This window comes from Bactrocera neohumeralis, chromosome 4, assembly GCF_024586455.1.
Source record: "Bactrocera neohumeralis isolate Rockhampton chromosome 4, APGP_CSIRO_Bneo_wtdbg2-racon-allhic-juicebox.fasta_v2, whole genome shotgun sequence".
Taxonomy (NCBI): domain Eukaryota; kingdom Metazoa; phylum Arthropoda; class Insecta; order Diptera; family Tephritidae; genus Bactrocera; species Bactrocera neohumeralis.
In genome coordinates this window covers 19,320,086-19,341,072 of record NC_065921.1, presented here as the reverse complement: position 1 = coordinate 19,341,072, position 20,987 = coordinate 19,320,086, and the positions used below count along the sequence as shown (strand labels likewise).

General features: G+C 34.3%; 5 protein-coding genes across 9 annotated transcripts; 4 read left to right on the top strand and 1 right to left on the bottom strand.

The window, feature by feature from the left end:
• The first annotated feature begins 2,430 nt into the window (after positions 1-2,430).
• LOC126757371 (uncharacterized) lies at positions 2,431-2,892 on the top strand. Its single transcript, XM_050471225.1, has 2 exons — positions 2,431-2,495; positions 2,558-2,892. The coding sequence occupies exons 1-2, from the start codon at positions 2,481-2,483 to the stop codon at positions 2,870-2,872; spliced, it is 330 nt and encodes a 109-aa protein (XP_050327182.1). The 5' UTR covers positions 2,431-2,480; the 3' UTR covers positions 2,873-2,892.
• Positions 2,893-6,010: 3,118 nt separating this feature from the next.
• On the top strand, positions 6,011-6,648 carry LOC126757370 (uncharacterized). 2 transcript variants are annotated; one of them, XM_050471224.1, is made up of 3 exons: positions 6,011-6,170; positions 6,233-6,410; positions 6,468-6,648. In XM_050471224.1, exons 1-3 carry the CDS (start codon positions 6,156-6,158, stop codon positions 6,551-6,553), a joined length of 279 nt encoding a protein of 92 aa, XP_050327181.1. In that variant the 5' UTR covers positions 6,011-6,155; the 3' UTR covers positions 6,554-6,648. The 2 variants fall into 2 exon arrangements, with proteins under 2 accessions (XP_050327181.1, XP_050327180.1); XM_050471223.1 differs by having other exon boundaries at positions 6,018-6,170; positions 6,233-6,648.
• Positions 6,649-7,130: 482 nt separating this feature from the next.
• On the top strand, positions 7,131-8,886 carry LOC126757363 (uncharacterized). Its single transcript, XM_050471214.1, has 3 exons — positions 7,131-8,234; positions 8,297-8,430; positions 8,491-8,886. Exons 1-3 carry the CDS (start codon positions 7,282-7,284, stop codon positions 8,673-8,675), a joined length of 1,272 nt encoding a protein of 423 aa, XP_050327171.1. The 5' UTR covers positions 7,131-7,281; the 3' UTR covers positions 8,676-8,886.
• Positions 8,882-11,813, bottom strand: LOC126757355 (uncharacterized). Its single transcript, XM_050471191.1, has 3 exons — positions 11,712-11,813; positions 11,451-11,606; positions 8,882-11,388 (listed from the first exon to the last, which is right to left on the bottom strand). The coding sequence occupies exon 3, from the start codon at positions 11,376-11,378 to the stop codon at positions 9,459-9,461; it is 1,920 nt and encodes a 639-aa protein (XP_050327148.1). The 5' UTR covers positions 11,379-11,388; positions 11,451-11,606; positions 11,712-11,813; the 3' UTR covers positions 8,882-9,458.
• A 245-nt stretch (positions 11,814-12,058) lies between these two features.
• Positions 12,059-17,529, top strand: LOC126757360 (homeobox protein Mohawk). Of its 4 annotated transcripts, XM_050471210.1 has the most exons (10): positions 12,059-12,148; positions 13,323-13,562; positions 13,948-14,324; positions 14,388-14,579; positions 14,648-14,799; positions 14,995-15,366; positions 15,589-15,687; positions 16,404-16,525; positions 16,603-16,818; positions 16,894-17,529. In XM_050471210.1, the coding sequence occupies exons 2-10, from the start codon at positions 13,439-13,441 to the stop codon at positions 17,013-17,015; spliced, it is 1,776 nt and encodes a 591-aa protein (XP_050327167.1). In that variant the 5' UTR covers positions 12,059-12,148; positions 13,323-13,438; the 3' UTR covers positions 17,016-17,529. The 4 variants fall into 4 exon arrangements, with proteins under 4 accessions (XP_050327167.1, XP_050327164.1, XP_050327166.1 ...); XM_050471207.1 differs by lacking the exon at positions 14,995-15,366; XM_050471209.1 differs by lacking the exons at positions 12,059-12,148; positions 14,995-15,366 and adding an exon at positions 12,758-13,129.
• The last annotated feature ends 3,458 nt before the right edge of the window (positions 17,530-20,987 follow it).

Sequence of the window (20,987 nt, the reverse complement as noted above, 5' to 3'; positions counted from 1 at the left end):
TGTTGCTGGGTAGATCCACGCCGAAAGTTGAAAAAAATAATAGCATCAAAATTTTTGCAGTTTAATTGAATTTTTTGGCTCAGATGCATATTTCAAGTTACTGTAAGCAACGCAAATAACGCTCGTATGTCAAAACGTTCTGAGTAAGGATAACAACAAAAATGTCAAAATTTACGATAAAGTTGTGAGTTGCCAGATTGCAACACTAGGGCAGCCAAATCCCGAAATATAAAAGGCAACCTACGTATTAGTGTATTTAAACATGTCAGAAGCAAAGCTCTAAGCGACATTTGATCGAATCATGCCTATCTTGTCGCTTTTGCAGTTTCTGTTTAATTAATGTTAGATTAGGATTAATTTTTCAGGGAATCAATTATCTTTTTTTAATCGTATATGACATATTTGTATGTATGTGTGTATATTTAAGGGGTGTATAAATGAAGGTCAAACAAACACCTAAAACTGAGGCTTAATCATTATCACGTTCCGGCATTTACGCTTCAATTTCGGCTTCAAAACCAGCAGGAACAACAACTACACCAAACACAGTTCGCGTTATCATTATAAATAAATGTTACTTTTTTTGATTGTTTCTTAAGTTTTTTTTTCTTCTCAAAAACAACGCGTTTATTATTGTTTTCATTGTTTTTTTAAGATGCACATATTATAATTCAATCAAATAGACGAAAATATAATATTTTTATACCCAGTGAGTGAATTTGCATGTCAGTTGATTCACAGTGTCTACTTGGTGGGTGAATATTTTATGTCGACCAATGTGGATCGGATCATGCCGACAAAATTCGTACAGGATAATAGTCGTCCGTCCGTCCAGCTGTCTGTCTGTATGTGTACTAGAGCAGGTCGATTTTTTTCTATAAAATCGCGTATGCGAGAAATATTCTACGGCTCATTCTGAACAACTTTGCCTCGGAGCCTAAGTGTCTCAAAACGGTTTCGAGCCACCGATTTTAAGACGAATTTTAAAAGATCGGATTAATCGGTTATAAGGGATATATAGGGATTGTCCGGAAAGTAATAGGACTGAAGTATAAAAACTTTCAAAATAGGCTTCTTCTGCGTCAATGCAGCGCCGCCAGCGAGATTTCCAAGCATTGAAGGCGCCACGGAAGACATTCTCTGGAAAAGCCTTGGGAGCCGAGTTGCATGCTGCTTGGATCCCCTCTGTCGTCTCAAAATGCTTGCCTTTCATCGGCCTTTTCAGGCATGGAAACAAAAAAAAAAAGTCCGGGGAAGCCACATCTGGGCTGTAGGGCGGCTGCAGAAGCGTTGACCTTGGTAGCAGTTCGCAAGAAAAGCGGTGTGAACCGGGACGTTGTCGAGGTGCAACTTCCAACCGGCTGCGATGTCTTGTCGGACCCAGTTGACCGTTGGTTAGAGTCTCTTAGGACCTCCACGTAAAACTTGGCGTTAACGGTTTGTCCAGGATGAACAAATTCATGGTGAACGATGCCTTTGACGTCAAAAAAGACAATGAGCATCGTTTTTACTTTGGATCTGCTCATTCATCAGCGATTTCTTCACAGTCCTCCAAAAAGGCCTGGTGCCACCGAAACACATCATTTCTTATTAAAGCAGCATCTGGGTAAGCCTGCTTAATCATATCAAACGTCTGTGTCGCAGATTTAACGAGTTTCACACTGAATTTAATCGCGTTCTTCTGCTCTAACGAACGCTGTATTTTCGGCTTGCACTAAAACTGGCTCGAAACCGGTTTTGGATCTATAGTCTCTTAGGCAAAGTTGTTCAGAATTATCTGTAGAATATTTTGCGCATAAGTCATATTTCCGTATTTTTGGCTCACTGCAAATCAACGCGCTGTAATGTATGCGAACTATTGTCTCAGTTTTTGAGTTATTCATCTTGGATTTTGTACATGTCTTTTTCAACTCAAGATCTTGTATGGAATTTCTTCTTACATGCCGAGATATCTTCACGAAGTTTAACATTGATTATTGTCCAAGGTAACGGAAAAAATCTCCGAAAAAGATTTTCCGAGCGGACCACTGTTACATATAGCTGTCATACAAACTGATCGATCAAAACCGAGAAAATGGAAAATTTTTCATTTGAGGAGAATATCATAAATTCGATAGCAACAGAAGTTAACATTTTTTCTTGCTTTTTTTGTGCAGATCTCAAAAACTCTTAAATTCTCGAAAATTTTTTGATAATTGCAATGATTAACTGCGCATTGGGTTTAAAAAGTGCAATTATTTACTTTTTATATATACAAAAAAAAAAAAATTGTTCCCGTTTGAATGTAAAATTTCGTCATTTGTTATGGTTTTGTTATTTCGGCATTTTGTTGATAACCCACCAAACGTGTTTTCTATTTTTTGTTCATCCCAACAACTCCTCCACACAGGTATAAAAGCGCCAAAAGTTCTTGAAATTTATTCAGTTTCATTGCAAGATTTAATAATTACACAAGTGACAATTTGAAGCGTATTTGAAGAATGGCTAAAATAATGGTAACAAACCCGTGCCATTTTAATATGTACAAATTATTTACCGTTATACTTGTACTTTACAGATAATCCTCGCTGTTTGCGTTGCCCTAGCAATGGCGCATCCAGATGGTTATGGTGGTCGTGGAGGAATTGGTGGCGGTCAAGGTGGTTACGGTGGTGGTAGTCTAGGCGGACACGGTGGTGGTGGTGGTTACGGTGGCGGTGAAGGCGGCTTTGGTGGACAAAGCGGTGGTGGTTATGGTGGCGGTCTAGGCGGATATGGTGGACAAGGTGGTGGTAGTGGTTATGGCGGCAGACAAGGCGGACATGGTGGTGGTGGCAGTGGTGGTGGATACGGTGGTAGCGGCCGTGGTGGATATGGTGGCGGTGGCTACTAAAACTTTTCTAAGGCTATAAATCAATTGACGTATTAAAAGTATTCATAAAGAAAAAATAAAAACCGTTAAAAAAAAGAATTTCTAGCTAATTTTTTTTATCATAAAATAGATAAAAGGAATTCCTGTTAGCTATACTTGATGGCTGCCCAACGTATAGTTTCTTCAGAATTGTTAAATAAGCACTAAGTTTTGGTGAAACCAAATGTTCGATGCTCTCAGAAATTGTGAGAGAATAAGGTGCGTGAAATATTCCTCTGTCTATACAAAATGAGGTCTTGGAACCTAAGACTGGTATATAAAGGGTGATCCATTTCGAGGTCCCCTACTTTTTTAAAGAGAAAAACACGGGGATTGTTTATTATTATTCGAAAGAACATTCTTTGGATTCTATTTTTTGAAGATTATCTCTTTCAAATGTTGGCCGTGACTACGTCTCAGATGCTCCATTCGATGAGTCCAATTTTCGATGACTCGTTCGAGTATTTCGACTTATTTGAAAACGGGACCACAATCGTTTGACGAGCTGAGTCGATTTTGCCATGTCTGTCTGTCAGTCCGTCTCTCGGTTTATACGGGAACTAGTCTAACAGTTTTTGAGATATTTTAAGGTATTTTTTGTATATGTGAAGGGTATTAGTTTGATTATCTCAATTAGACAATAAAACATAGTAATTTGAAATTTGGAATTTTTTCAATAAAAATAAAAAAAGTTTCTGAGAATAATAATTTTGTCACGGGAATTTTTAAAGTTTGAAAAGTCAACTTTATGAATATGTGCTGGCTATTTTTGAGAAACGAAAATTAGTTGGTGAAATTTTAGTTTGAATGAAAAAACGAAAATTCCTATATTAAATGTATGGGAACCTAAAAAAAAATAGCGACCCCTTAGAGTTAAGCTACAGCGCCTGGCTTGAGGGAGGATTTTTTGTTTGTCAATCACTAACATTTTAGGGGGTAAGAGTTGAAAAAATAAAATCAAAAAATTTGTTTGAAGCACCCTAATGCACACACGCCCACAAAACATGCACATATATGTACATACATTTTGAGTTCTTACTTAGAAGTTCACTGACGTCACATAATTTTTGAATAGAAAATGTTAAGTTCAACTACGTGAGGCGGCGCAAATTCAAATTCAAATTCATTATTTATAACAATTAAAGCTGGGCTTGCCAGCTTCATAAACATCCAGACAAGTGGGCAAAGGAAGATATGTATATGTGTGTATGAAAATTTCTCATATGTTTGTGTTCTGTTTACCTATGCTTAGACACAAATATGTTTGAAATAAAACATTTGTTTTAAGTATGTACATAACATTGCATACACATTCATACATACAGATTCATACACGTGTTCGAAATAATAAGAACAATTAAAGTGAACGTAAAAATCCAAGCATAAAATGTTTGCAAGATGATTTTTTAGACGCTGTAACTTGAGTAAAAATGGAGATATCTTGATGAAACTTTCTATGTGCGTTCCCTGGAAAAAAATTATGAGTTCGTAGATGAGCGTAATCGACCCACTGTTCCGCCTACCCAGCGCTTATAGTTGACTTTTTACAGAAAATATAGGTAGTAGTGTGAGATATGTATATAATTGAAATTTGGAGAGACCTTTCTTGATAATAGTATGTATATCTGCGTATCAAAAATGGGTTGGATAGGGTCAATACTTCCTTTACACCCTATAAATATAAATTTTCGGACTTCCGGTTAACTTTATACCACATACATATATCGGCCAATAAGCACTAGGCTACGCTGCCCTATCGCAAAGTCCTTTCGACCCTACACTAACCTAGGTGGATCGTGTGCAAGTAGTCCACTGACCTCTCCGCCTTCAGTAAGGATTGCCTTTCCCTAGTTGTAGGTGATATAATTAGACAGTACGCTATCGGGGTCCAAGCGGTAGGGTTGAGAATTTTTCCGAATGCCAGTTGTAGAATCTGTTTGAAAGAAAACTAGGCAAAACCAGATGAGATTTCACTGAGCTGGAGGGAATAGAAATAAAACGTCTGTGGACCACAAAGCGCTTTGTCGACTTATGAGATCTGATTACAAGAATCCTATTTTATGATTTCACAAACGATAGCAACCGAAGAGTGATTGTCAACTTGAGGATCAGCTATTGAACTTAACCTAGCCTAACCTTCCGCAGAGATACGCTTTTTGGAAAGGATCGACAAAAGTGATTTAAACGCACAAAAACTAATGGCATCTACAAGTTACTGCCAAAATGTAATGTAATCCCGTTTTATTTTATTGAAATTTATCTGTCGATATGATTTTTCTCATAGCAGTGGAGAGCCAATTCTGAACTCAATCCACCTGATTACTTGCCGTATCTTCCTTGAACGTGAAATTTGACGTTTCTGGCCTTATTCCATACAAATTTTTAATTTTTAGTAACGGCTAAGTTCTGTACTCCGCCGTGTTTTGTTGGCACAATTGTAGTAGCTTACAGGATAACGTAATATACGTAAAACATTTTAGAGAAAGGAGTTATGTTCGCCTTTCAAAAATTTTTAACAATGCTTCGATTCCGTACATCTACATCTGTAAGATGCCAGGATATACTAATTTTTACTCGAGTTATTCGTTGTTCGCACAGACGGTCGGTCGACAGGCAGATAGACTTTCGAAAATCAACTATCTTCATCATTTAAAAAAAAATTTTATATATGCATATAAGTAGATAAATGGATAATAGTTTTTAAAGGAATTAGGCTATTCAATTATGTATGTCTCGAATCTTCAAGTCATTAATCATTGCACATTTCTCTTTGTTGTTCTAGCAGACTTTAATTAAAGTAAAGTAAGCTTTCATTTTTTCTAAGATTTTATTTGTCTTGATTAAAATATGAAAATAAACACAAATATATGTATGTATGTATATATGTATACGCAGACATCTTTTTAGTTTTTAAAAACCGAAGGTCAAACAAACACCAAAAATTGAGGCTTAATCATTATCATTGTCGGGTATTTTGGTTTCATTCATTCATTTGGCTGCAAAACTGGCAGGAACAACAATCACAGCAAAGACAGTTTCGTGTTATCATTGTAAACAAATACTAATTTTTTTTTATTATATTTCGGGGTTTTTTCTCAAAAACAATGTCGATTACTGATAATCCCACCAAGTGTGTTTTCTAGATTTGAATTCATCCTATCAGCTTCTGCTTTCCAATATAAAAGCACCAACATTTTTTAAAATGTTCAGTTTCATTCAAAGATTTAATAATTACACAAGTGACAATTTGAAGCCTATTTGAAGAATGGCTAAGCTAATGGTAACAAATCCGTGCCATTTTAATATGTATAAATTATTTACCGTTATACTTGTACTTTTCAGATAATCCTCGCTGTTTGCGTCGCCGTGACAATGGCGTATCCAGGTCATGGTGGCGGTCGAGGTGGTCACGGTCAAGGTGGTTACGGTCAAGGCGGTTACGGTCAAGGTGGTTTTAATGGCGGTCAAGGTGGTCTAGGAGGCGGTCAAGGTGGTTACGGTCAAGGTGGTTATGGTCAAGGTGGTTTTAATGGCGGCCAAGGTGGTCTAGGAGGCGGTCAAGGTGGTTACGGTCAAGGTGGTTTTAATGGCGGTCAAGGTGGTCTAGGAGGCGGTCAAGGTGGTTTTGGTGGACAAGGCGGATATGGTGGCCATGGTTATTAAAATTTTCGATTATATATAAAAAGTTTTAACACCACAATTAATTGACGCGTTAAAAGTATTAAAATAGAAAAAAAATAAAAACTGATAAAAAGGAATTTGGAGCTAATTTTTATTGATAATAGACAGAAAGAATTCTGGTTAATTGCACGCAACAAACAGTTTTTCCAATTGTGAGATTATAATTCGGTAGCTGTGACTTGAGATGATAAATTATAATAAAACAACGTAACTGTTAAAATTTTCTTATAGTTTTAAACTTGTCACCTCAAACCAAAATTCATAGTACCTGATTAGTAACTACTTATATAAACGTATAACCGGTTGGAATACTTAAAAATCCAAATATACCAATAATCCTTTGCTGTGCTTTTAAAGCATAATATATTCAGATTATGTAATAAATAGTTAGATCATAAAGAATTTGTTAAATGGAGGCTTTGGGGGCATTAAATAGTTCCCAAAGTACTCAATCAAAATAATTCTGTGTTGCCTTGTGATATGTAATAACGAATAATTGGCAGCTACACTTTTCTCCTTTCACTTTGACAAACAGCTGATTTTTTCTGACCAAAACAATCGATTATTAATTCGCGTTCTTCTGTTTTTTTCCAAACAGCCCCAAATACGTAAATTTGCATTGAATAATAGTTGAAAATGAAATAAAGTTATTTTTTAAATAATCAATACAACGTCAGTGAGTCGAATTGGTGCGACGTACGGTGTTCATCATGGCAATGTTGACGCGTCGTACATCACCCGGCTCACCAAAAGCTTTACAACGTTTTCAAAACTGCATATCCTTTCTATGGCCGTCATTGCATTCAGGTACATCTCAAGACAATAGAATACAGCGTAAGTCCACCCAACTGGACACAATTGATTGTTTAACGAATGAATTAGTGAGTCGCAATTCAAAGAAATGGGATGAACTACGAGACACGCTTATTAAGAAAACCAACAAAAGTGATTTAAGTGCACACAACTTTAGTGATCACAACGAAATGGTATCTACGAGTTTCGGTCAGAATGTGAATATGTTGTCCAAAGGTGTTGTAAGCGATTTACAAGCTATTCGTTCACCACAACTGGGGCTAGATATACGTTCTTTATCTCAAGCACAACTGGACAATTTATTATTATCTACGGTGGAAATAAAAAATAAACCAGATTTTCTATACCTAATCAGGCAATGTTTACGTCACAAACAGTTACCATCGAATGAAGTACTCTTGGCTTGTCTTAAATACCTCATGCAATTGTGTCGTTTGCAACAGATTGACTCATTGGCAGATTTGTGTAAGCTACATGAACATCCACTTGTTAAAACCTATGCCAATTTCGCACCGTTCAAAGCAATGGCACTATGGCGAAGTGGAAGTGCCGATATAGCTTTAATGACATTGCATCGCGGCTATGGGGACTGTATGGAAACGGATGAAGGCAGGCGAATGACGCGTAACGTATTTCGTACTATTGTTGAAGAAACATTAGTGCAAAAGAGCGATGCGGTCTTAGTGTCACTGATGCAAGTGGCACGCTCAATATATAAAGAACAAAAAGATATTTTTGTTGTCGCCTGTGTGTGGAAACAGTGTTTCGCTAGTGAATGGTTCTGTGACCAAAAATCCGCAGCAGAGCTTTATGAACATTATAAAGAGCTACAATTACTTGTCGCGCGACGGTATGTTTTGTTGTGTATGTACATACGGTACGAGTTAATAACACAAATATTTTCATCCATAGTTCAAGTTCTCTTTGTTCATCATTTTTACGTGCGAATAATGTTGATGCTGTACATCGGCTAATTGAAGCGTTTTTACAAAAAGATCAACGAGAAGCTTGCGCAAATTGTCTGGGTCAATTGTTTAATCACCAATGTGAGTAATTGGTTTTTTTTTTTTGAGGAAGTATTGAATTAAAATGTTCTAATTTTAAAGATTTGCGGAGTGATTTAAGAGCTTGTGCTGAGATCATTAAGTCTTGCAGTGAACTAGGAATGCCGCTAAGCGCAGTTCAAAATGAACAATTTTTAAGTTTGTTCCTTAATCAACCGGCAACAACTGCTGTACGCAATGTGGGTCATCAATCAAAACCAATTAAAGAGTTCCAGTATAAATTTTAAAATATCGCGAAATAAAATATGACTTCAGATGGTACTTTATTTTTTTTAAATTATCTGTAAACGTTTTTGAAGTAAGCGAAACATATAGTATTTATTTTTTGTTGTTAAATAGCGAAATGTTACACTTTACACCTGACAAATATTTGTAAACTTGCACTAATAATTAATGGTTCACTATTCAAAGTTCTAAATAAAGCAATAAACAGTTCAATATTAATAAGTATTATTTATAAATAATGCATTAATATATTTTAAAAGTATTAAATTCGACGTTAAGGAATTATAGAATTAAATTAAGGTTTTATTATTTTATTTGGGTAGATCCTTAATTATCCTATTATCATTGCAACGTGTTACCAAAGGAAGGTAGCGTAGTGCCTCTAAGCACGTACGTCCTTCCGGTCCTCAAAATCAACACTAGAGCCAAAGGCACATTTATTTTTTCCATGTGTATTTAGCTTGGATCTAAATTTTAAACATTTCTCTCAAAATTCAAAACGTTTCATATGTGTATATTTGTCGATAACAATCAGCTGATATTTGGCTCGTAAACAAATCGCTGTTATCGACTTGCTACTAATTTTATTTCCGTTTCCAAATCATGAGCAAAACTGCCAAAAGTTACCGCTTGCAGAAAGTAATTCGAATCTTTAATTTAATGATTTTGATACTGTGAAGTCCCAATAAAAAAATATAATATAAACTGCATTGACCATTAATTTCTACTTATCCACATCAAGAAGTTCAAACGTATTTATCGAAAATAATACTGCAATTACTATACTAAGGGTCGTTATTATTCCCGTCGTCCTCATTATCGCTTTCACTTATAAGTGTCTCTGATTTGTTTGCCTCTGTGGCTGCAACTGTTTCCGGGACACCTGTACAATCCCGGCAACGCAGTATAAAATGTTTTTGGCAAAGCGGACGTAGGCATTGTTGGCACCGCGTTTTTGTTTTTCGCGAATTTTTACTGGGACACTTTCGGCAACATAAACGACTTTGTAAGTTTTTTGGAAATAACTTGATACCGTCAGGTATTTTCATTTTATCTGTTTGTAAAAAGATAAAGTTAGTTTCTCCATGTGCCTCGCTTGTGGCGCTGGCGAATAGTTGGTCGGTTGGCTCACCCAGAATTTCGGAGATTTGTACTTTTTGTGGCAATGTTAAACGATTCGAATTAAGTTGTCGTTTAAGTTGTTGCTGTGTTAGATATAGACCAAGATGTCGTTGGAAGTTTCTTTGTTTTATGCTTTTATCGCCATTAGAAGAAAGCACAAAAAGTATCCATGAATTTAATGCGGCATAGTCAAGCATGTTCTGAAAGAAATTAGCCGAGAAAAGAACGCCATTGTATGGTATTGTATGTCTCGTTGAGTACGTACAACATTCTTTGTTGTAAGTTTTGCATGCATTACAGCTTAAATTGTATAAACGTTCTACATTTATTGTTTTCGGAATGCCGCTGGCCAAAAATTTTCCCGGACAAGTTTCGCTTGATATTAATGTGCAATGATCCGAGTATAATCTTCGCCAACCACTGTTCGACGCGTGGTCTGCTGGCAGCTCCAAAGCATTATTGGGCAACATGCCTACTACAGACAAGTCCATTTCCATCAGTTTATTCGTTAGTTCTACGCTAATAAATTTTGGCGGAAGTACTACATTTCTTTTGCTTCCTTTAATGTCGGATACCAGTCGTAGCACGTCACGTTCCGTATAACCCCCTTTTGGGTGCAGAATCGCATTGCACATATAAAGAGTCTTTGCATCGCATAACGTTAACAATTGCGAATCTTCACTTGAATTTGTCAAATTAATCAGCACTTCGTCAACGGAACAATTACCACTTGGTGCATAATATGAACGACAGTTTACTAAAAACTTGTTCCATATATCCAATACTGACCGGGAATTATATTTCTTTCCATTTACGTCATTTTCTCCAAAGCTTAAACATTCGTATATAAATTTGAATCTTTTCAGAGGCATTGTGGCGCGAAATACAGCATTTCCTAACTCCAATGACCATAATTCGTCCAGTGGTCCATTATGAGTAGCATTACGAAATATACCACAAAGATAATTAAGCCCTATCCAAGCGCGAAACTCTACCGCATCGATTAACCGTTGATGTGGCAATTTCGCTCTCCTTTCCTTTATCTCTATGTTGGTGTAATGCAAAATTTGAGTGATAATTTGTTCATCAAGAAGTAAACTCCACATTTCCAGTATACTTCCCATTGTGTGGGCGGGCCCTTTGCCTCTAGGTTGCAGCAATTGTAGTGCAGATTGAAACTTTTCGTTTTCAGCTCCATTTGTTCTCGCGGTTTTCCATAAAAACCCATTAAGTCCTCTGAATTCATCTTGACGTCGCTTTCTTTTGTTAAGTTGACTTGTTGCATTGTTTTCATTATCATCACCCTCACTTTCATCAGTTTCTAGTATGTCAGCATCCTGATATGTGTATGTGTAGGAATTTTGTGAAGTAATTTCCACATTGTTAAATAAAGGATCAATGCAAGTTTCGGATTCTTCCTTGAAATCCGCACCGCTTGGATTTACATCCACCAGCGTATCAAATTCTGTTGCAGGAATAGAATTTAAAACTTTCAGTAATGAAGTGTTATGCTGATCGCATTCATCCTCTTCTGAATCATTTGAACGTTTTATGTTCGACAGCACCTTTGAAGAAAAACTCATAGTCGCTGACCTGATACAGATAGATATACCATTTTATTGAAAACATGTTTATTATCATATGAATTAACTTACGTGCCCTACACAAAATATAATGGGTTAATAGGTATCCAGGGTTGCAATAGTGTTAAATCGAGCTCCAATTCGTGCTTAAATTTCATTAGAATAAATTCGATTACTATCAACGCAAATGAAAGGAAACGCGCCTTAAATTTTGTTCCACGAAGTACACTGAAATCAAAATATACACTTTCAACATTAATCCAAATACGTGTGATTCAAATTCCACAGCCCTGTAGAAAGTGCATAGCAAAACAAATGGATAACTGCACCTACATCTTCTTAATTCTTTATCCACGAATATGTTGCCAAAACGGAACTGTAAAGGCGCAAAAGCGAAGTCAATTCTGCCTTCGTTCGCTGCTTCGGCTGTCAAATCGGCTCTAGCTCGATGTTCGTTTCGTCTACTTTTTGATAGCATTTTAGGTATTGAATGGAATCGTTTGTTGTATGGTTAACGCAATCGGTGTAAAACTGTGAAAATTCCGCGAGCATATAAATCGAAATTGAAAATAAATTTCAAAGTGGTATATAAAATTGAACAGCTTAAATAATTGTTTTGTGTGTACACAATAACAAAATTTGTGCGATGAAAATGTCAAATTGACATTTTTGACTAGTTGACGGACAAAACTTCATTTTTTCTGCTTTGTGAAAATTATCGGTATTTCGCTGTGTCTACTGCTTCTATTTGACATTCAACGACATTTGAGGTATGGAATATAGATATTGGTGATGTCAACGTAGCGCCTATGGATCTTTACAAAAGCTCATACATTGGCTAAATAAATAAAATAATAAAGTTTCAGTTTGGATACAAAGAGACAAATATTGGAATATCGTAATTTTCTGCTGTACATAGATGTTACAACGGCCTCGGCCATCTTGCGCAGAACTTTGGCTATTGTATACTCCACTTCTGACCTATTTTTTTTTTGTTTTTTTTTTGTATATATTGAGTATATAATTAAAACGCGTAACTTAACCGAATATAATTATTCCTACATTAAAACATGTAGATTCGGTTCGTTCGGTGATGTTTTGGTGAAAAACATCTCCCTTAGCATCATACCAAAGCCCGCTGGGTGGTAGAACATTTTTATATTTACTTATGTATTTCATATATTTCATTCTTATTTAAAATATTCCAATGACATTTCCTTCCAATTGCATTTTTCTATATGTCACTTTCTCACCAATTATTTTGTTTCCGCCATTTTGACAAAAGAAACGAAATACTTTTTTTGCTTTTAAATTATTATTCTTTTATCAATTCTATTTTCGTTGAAAGAACACAAAAAATTCGAGTATATCTGTTTCATTCTCTCTTTAAGTTGGAATGGTGTAAAACGTCATGGAGAACAATAGATGACAAATGTCAAACGCGTGCTTCATATTTCGTGGCGTTCAAGTTTATTGAAGGAAAAAAGTTTGAAGTTTAATTAGTCAAAAATCGCAGTAGAAATTGACGTTTTGTGGATTTTGTATACAAATGCATGTCAAAAGCCACTGGAGCCGGCAAACTACTGTATGATAAAAACGCAAGTCTAGAGCTATCTAGGAAAACTATAGGAAGCATCCAAGCAACTGCTGACTTGTGATCCCTAAGGCAACTTTGTTAAAAAATTGATTTTAGAAAAACGCTTTAATCGTATTTAGGAGACAAAATCACTTGAACACTTATATATCAAATAGTAAGCAGACGTTTGGCGGCATATTTTAATTTTGACTCTGAATATATCAACTTTTGAATTTTGTAAGACGCTTTGATTTTTTTCTTTGAAATATCGAATTAAAAATAAATTGTAGCATTGTTGATGAAGCCAATTGGTTACACTAGTTGTATTAAAGATTTTAAAAATAGTTTTCGTTTTGTATCATCCCCAGGTTACACGTTGGGCTGCTCCAACATACGTTAGTAAGAAGATTGCTAATATAAATGATTCTGTAGCATTGATCGTGCGAGTTATAAGAGGAAACAGTCACTATTTCAAAGATTCAAAATGCTCTCACCGGACACACTGCATCACGAAGAAGTCAATTTGGCGTTAGACCGACAAGTACGCCAAGACATACAGGATATGGCGCAAGAGGCGCAAATACAAGCGCAGATTATAGCGCACGAAGGTAAATAAAAATCCTATAATTGTATGTTATTAATAAATATACTGTGACGTTATGCTAGCAAAAACCCTTAGTACCGATATTTAAGACTTTTAGTGAAAGACAGTAGCGTTGACAATAGCTTAGAATGGAATGACAGACCGGTGGCACTTGACATCGCCATGCCGGCTTGTCAAAATACACTATTTGACAAGGAAATGTCACTTGCATGCCAAATTGTAAAAAAGTTATTTGGTTTACACACTTGCAACAGACTAATTTTTAGGTATTGATTATATGAAAATATTTTGTTGAAGACAGTTCGGTCTTGAGCGGCATCAAGTGGGTGCTACAAATTAACGCAAATTGCAATATCGTATATAACACAAATTTATATCTTTATTTGTAGCGCGAGATCGATTTCAATCTACATCGAGCGTCGAGGAAGATGGTCAAGAAGATATTGAGCATGACGGTGTCACCGTTTTGGGTGTTGTTGAAGCCGATGATGATGATGACGTACATCATCATGAAAGCATTGTTGAAGAGGATTTGACCGAACACGATTTGTCTGATATGCAAGATGTCAAAGATTTCAAGGATATGTTAATGGAATCCAATGATGGCAATGCGGACAATTCTTTAATGCGCAAGCGACGCGGCAACCTGCCAAAACAATCTGTTAAGATCTTAAAACGTTGGTTGTATGAACATCGCTACAATGCATACCCTAGCGATGCAGAAAAATTTACACTATCACAGGAAGCTAATTTGACAGTTCTGCAGGTGTGTTATCAACTGTAATATTTGTAAATATATATTTGTTAACTTTAAATATATTGAAAAAAGGTTTGCAATTGGTTTATCAACGCCCGAAGACGTATATTGCCCGAAATGATACGACGTGAGGGTAATGACCCCTTACACTTCACCATTTCAAGGCGCGGTAAAAAATTGAACTCATCAATAAACTCATCAAATAGTTTAAGTGCAAGTGGAATTGTACCAAATCCTATTACCGGCAGTCCAGCATCTGAAGTGGTAAGCATTTTTAATACATATACACGTAAAAATGTATTTTAAAATATTTGTTTTGGTTATTTTTTTAGATCGTTGGCGCGACGGAGGAAGTTGAGGGTGATGAGGTGCATGATGGCGTCGCAAATGTACTAACTGCGTTAGGACATTTCGTACAAACGCCTGGCGGTCACATGGTTAAAGTTGAACCAGACATGGAGTACGATGATAGTGTAATTTATAGGTATGTCGAAAATAATTGGAAGTCTTCGGACAGTTTAATATTTATTAATTGCTTCTTTTTGTTTAAATATTATATAAATGTATTTTGCTCTTGTCAACCTCATTCATTAATCACCAAATATTGCATTTATTTCGTCATCAATCAATCAATCAAAAAATCGAATAATTCGAACTGCCTTCAAAACCATGCGAAAAGGTGGCAGCAGGCGATTGCTGCCAATCCGCAAGGCTTTCAAAATTTGCATCCACAAATTCAGGCGAAAATTTTGGCAAAAATTCAAGCCGCTAAACAAAGGCAAGCAGCCGCCAATGCAGCCACCGCCGCTGCTGCTGCTGCACAAATGCAACAGCCTTCATACAATACTAGCACGGGCGTTATGCAAAATCCAGATATTGCTGCTGTTGCAGGTTTGCCAGCTTCTCCGCCATCTTCAATCAACTCGTCCGCGGCGGCACATTCTCAGTATCCGCACAGTACGAAATACTTCTATTCACAAACACTCAATCAAATTTTTCACATCCAGAATAGTATGCCGCAAACGAAGAATTCATATTTCAATGCGTTGAGGTAGTCGGACAATGGCTTGTGTTGTAAATGCTTTGCTTTTTTATTTCATTGTATAGTTTTTCGCTGTTTGTGTGGTTGATGCACTATCATAATTTAATGTAATTTTATTTGGAGCATTACGATTTTTTAATAGCGAATTATATTTCACTTTGGTTGTACTTTTGCAAACCAAGGTTTTGTGTTTTTGGTTTTTAATAATAACGTGTATTTATATTCTTACAGATCGGAAGATGACAGCGTCAACGAATATGATTCGTGCGAGCCACAAAGTGAGGAGGAAGGCAAATTTGAAAGCTCAGACGCTTGGCAAAGCGTTATGAAGTAAGTTTTTACAATGCGAATAAAGCATTTAACTACACCTATTGCGAACAGCTCAGTAGTAAAATTATTGTAGCTCTCTTGTATATATGTACAAATGTTAGATTTGAGTCTTTGATATTTAACTATTGTACAAATGTTGGATTTGAGTATTTGAACGTTAATTTTGCTAAAACATCATTTTTTATGTATTTATTAAAACAATATTTTTTTTCTAATTTGTTATAAAAAAAGGTGTAGTTATTTGGCTGCCCACAATTATTTTCTCTTTTACTATTATACTTCTTTGAAATTTTCTTTCTATTTTTTTTTGTGTTCAATATGTTTTTCGAAAATTTCCGATATTTACACGTATTTTTTGGTCTACAACCCATGTCTATTGCCTGCCTGGAACTTTTCAAAATTTTTCCAACATCAATACCACCACCACCATCACTACTGCCACTATGATTGTACCACTACAAAAACAAAACACATATAACCTATGTAAACGTAAAACAACACACCCCCAACAACAATATCTTGTTAATATCTTCGTCACGTGTGTGTTTGTACGTTGTTCATCTCAAACAAAAAAAAAACAAAAACTCCCACCCACCTCCTCGTTCCTACGCTCATACCGCTTCATTTTGGTTATATGTGACTTCACCGTCCGTCCCGAAATGAATGCGTAAACTTATTTCGTCTATTGAACGTTTCTTTTACGGGACTGTTTTCAGTACCGAGGAAGTAACGACCTCTAGTCCAACTGCAACGAATAACACCTATTGGACGACGGCATCACATCCGCACACGACGACGGCGCAATCTGCAATAGGTGTTACTGGCGCAACAACAACAGGTACGGCACTACACTCTAAACGATGCATAATCGTGTAGATCTACTTTAATTGCTATTACTTATCTCTTTCCCCTCAGGCAACAATGTGATAGCGGCTGCCAATGTGAATGCGCTGGTCACCCCAATCGAGTGTAAAGCTGAACCGGGCGTAACAGTGGGCGCTGAAGCAACGGTTGTCACATCAGGCGTCTCAAATGCGTCTAACAGTAATAATAATAGCGCAAATGCAACAAATAACAATACAATTACATCAACCGTACAGGTTATACATCCTGGCAGTCATCTGGTGAAAGGTTTGTCTGCACTTTTCTACCCACAAAATATCCGAAACTACGGTAAAACTGTCATAAATATTACTTCTTTTGCAGGTGTCATCCGTGACGATAAAGATAAATTTAAATGTTTGTACCTGCTGGTGGAGACGGCAGTGGCCGTGCGCCAACGTGAGAAAGAGCAAGAAGACGAAGATGTGCATGTGCTGGGAAATTAGTTAGGCGACCACCAATATCACGCAATGAACAATACAACAAAACGAAGAAATTCATACATCCACGAACTGTTTGCAGTGATGTGTCTTTTGTATAGTGTCAAAAATGTGAAATTAAGCCTTGCTTTGCAACAGTTTTATTTATGCTGAAATTGCTGATAGCTCATCGTTGTGTGAGCAATAATAACACTTCTAAGCACTAGTTAGTACCATACATATAGCGCAATAATCGGTTACATTTCAAATATTTTCTGCTTGCTGCTAATGTTCAATATTTCTTATAGCATATGTTAATTATATTCGTTTTTCCACTTTAATTTCGCAACTACAATATTTACATTAATTTGTCAATGTTTTACATGAATTACATTAAACGCGTATTTATCACTTTCTAATAATTAAGTGTTTTGTATACTTGGTTTGCAGATGCTCATATATCTACAGATTATCAAATGAAAATACGCCAATTTGCCAAATAGCTACTAATAATAATAAATTATATTGCTTTAACTTTAAACTTCCTCTATTTTTTGCAAAAGTGCATTAGACAAATTTACAACAATTTCGATAATAAGGGATTGTCGCAACAACTGATTACGGTCTCTTCTGCGCGGTGCAGAAAATGCTAGGATTCTTTTTATTTATTTTTTTAAATATTCAATACTTTTTTTTTATTTTATGTTACACACACGTGCAAAACTCTGCGTGGTATTGCATGAAAGCGAATATGTTAATTTGTCTTTTATTAATGCTCCATTTAGTTTTTCCATATCCTTCCTTTGGATTTTCTACATTTTTAAAATAAACAAAGAACAGCTGATATGTCGCTTGAGAGTTGTTATAATGTATGGTATTTCCCGCTACTGCCGCATTGCATCATTTAAAACTGTCAAAAATAAATTGTGCACGTATATTGAAAAGTCTAAATTGATTATGAGCAGGATTATCTCTGATTATGAGTTTGAAAAAATGGAAATCAGGTCCGTAAATAATTTTTATTTTTTTTTTTTTTATTGAGTTTCGCCATATTTCTCAAAAAGCCATCAAATATGTGTTAGCAAATTTTAGTGCGTTTCTGCTTAACCTCTTGTTTAAATTTAAGAAATTATTTTTTACTTTACTGATGCAGTGTGGCGAATAGCTGTCTAAAAAATTAAAAAAGAAAATTTTTAAATTTGATTTTACAAAAAAAAATTAATTTCACAAAAAAAATTTAATTTTACAACAAAAATTCAAATTTAGTTTTACCAAAAAAAAAAAAAATAAATAAATATATATTAAATGCGTAAATGTAACATATTTCAAAGGGTTTACTTACAAAACTAGTTGATAAGCATTTTACTTAAACGCGTTGTACACATGTAAATTAATTGGAAGAGCGAAGAAAAACTTGTAAACAAATATAGAAATGCATAAATAATTATTAGTACTTTTCGCAATTTGGAAAAAATTTAAAAAAAAATTACAATTATTTTTTACGGTCCAAACTAGCACTAAGCCTAGACAATAAGCTTTCTTTTAAATGATAACTTTCCAGCCCGCTAACTTTTCGTTCTACGTCATAGATATAAATAATGTCGGTACCAATTCTTAATTTCTGACCTTTGTAATACGAAAATGTGTAAAGAAATTTAGCAAACAAATTAAAAATTTACTTAAAATCAATTAAAATATAAATATAATACAAATATAAATATCGCAAATTGTTAATCATAAATGAGAAACAATAATTCATATATACAAATAAACCACAATTTGTCTAATGAAATAAAAATTTAAAAGTGAAAATTACTAATTTTAGTAGTTACATATATACATACATGACGACTGAAAGCATTGTTTTCGTATTCCTTAAAGGAACAAATCAACTTGGTATGATTTTTAAATTTTACCGTTACATACATATAATATATCGTTATTTATTTTTTTGCAGCGTTAACCAAATACAGCGGCTTATAAGTGAAGTTCCTTGTGCTAGACTATCCGCACTAAAATTTGCTGCATTATAAATAAAATAGCACAAGAACACGCTTTCCTGACTCAAAAACACATTGTGGATCTCTATACTGTTGCAAGGTGTTAAATTTTGAAATTTAGGACATTAACTGTATCGGGACTGACCTTTCCACTAAATTAAGTTTTAATCACCCAGCAATAAGGTACAATTTTCTTTTTAAATTACATTTTTTCTAATATTTTTTGTGTCAATGTGATTCTTTAATAATTATTTTAAAGGTTCTCAGTGTTTTCCAAAAAGTTTTGCATCGAATTTTATTAACATTGACTTATCCGTGGAACTTGAAATTATGTTTCGTGTTCACCAACAATAATTTAAAATAATCAATCAAAATCAAGTTCTTGTATGAAAAACTATTTTATTTGACAAGATATATTCAGGAAATTCTGAATGGATTATTGTTCAAGGCAACGGTACAATCTTCGAAAAAATTTATAGGATCGCATTAACCGCACAAATTGTTTGTTAAAAATCAAGAGAAAGATATGAAAAACTATTTTATTTGCTATAAAGAAATGCATCTGAAAAAATTTATGATCGCATTAACCGCACAAATTGTTTGTTAAAAATCAAGAGAAAGATATTTTATGCTATAAAGAAATGCATCTGTGATGTGCATACCAGCTAAGGTTCCGCCGAACGTTAACATTTAATGTTAACATTTTTTAAATATAAAATATGTACGTATATAATTTATATTTATTTTTATTATTATTATTTATTTGTTTTCATTTCAAACCACTCCATTCCTTTGAATTTGTATTTTTTTCTTTTTATTTAAAGAATTTGTCCCACATATACATATATGTACATATTTTAATTTATTATTTCGATCTATATTTGAACATAAAACATTCAAATATATTCCTAAAATTTGATTTTTTATTAATTTATATTTCCGTAATTCATAATTTTCTTTTATTATCATTTTATTATTATTTCAATATGATTATTTAAATTAAATTCGTATTTGTTATACTTTTATTTTTTTTTTATAAATTTTTTGTCTATTTTTATATTTATATGTGGTTTTTTTATATTATCTTATAATATTTGTTTTTAAATTTATTTACTTTGTATTTTTATTTAATTTTTTAATTTTTTTTAAATTTTTTTACCAGTTTTTTTAATATTTTATTTATATTTTTTATATGTTTTTATTTTTGTTTTTATTATTATTTTATTTCCACATCTTATTTTATGTATTGTAAAATTTATTAATTTATTTTATTTTGTTTTCGTTTAGATTATTTTATTAACACAAAAATACATACTATATATTTTCTTATAATTCTATTTTATATTCAATTTCGTTTACATTTTTTATACTATTATTTTATTTATATTTTCTTGTTTTTATTATTATTTTATTTCCTCTTTTTATTTCATGTATTGTAAAACTTATTAAATTAATTTTTCTTATCATTTTATTTTATATTCAATTTCATTTATGCTTCCATTCATTCCATTCCATTCAGATGTTTCTTTTATAGGTTATGCGATTTTCATTTGCTCTTATTATTTCAATATACATATGTATGTATGTAGTAATTATTCTTACTGCCAACTTTTGCCTACATTTCACTTAGATTTTCCTCACTTTCATATAGTATACCCAACAATAGACATACCTACATATGTACATATGTACTTATGTCTAAAAATATATACTTTCAACGGCTTTTTGTGTCAGCCCCATTCATTAAGCCGGCATAACTGCAAGTTGTCTCAGCAATTTATAACTGAGAGTTTCGCCAACGGCTTTACAACTCATTGCACTCATATTAGTATATATGCATGTATGTGTGTGTCTAACTTTGCGGCTGTGATTGAAAGTTGCATTCATGTGTGTGTGTTACCACTCGTGTATGACGTATCCGCTAGCGCTCTCAGTTAGTCAGCTTAGTATTCGTGCGAATAAGAGTACGATTCGTATAACCGGAGATTTTTATATGTAT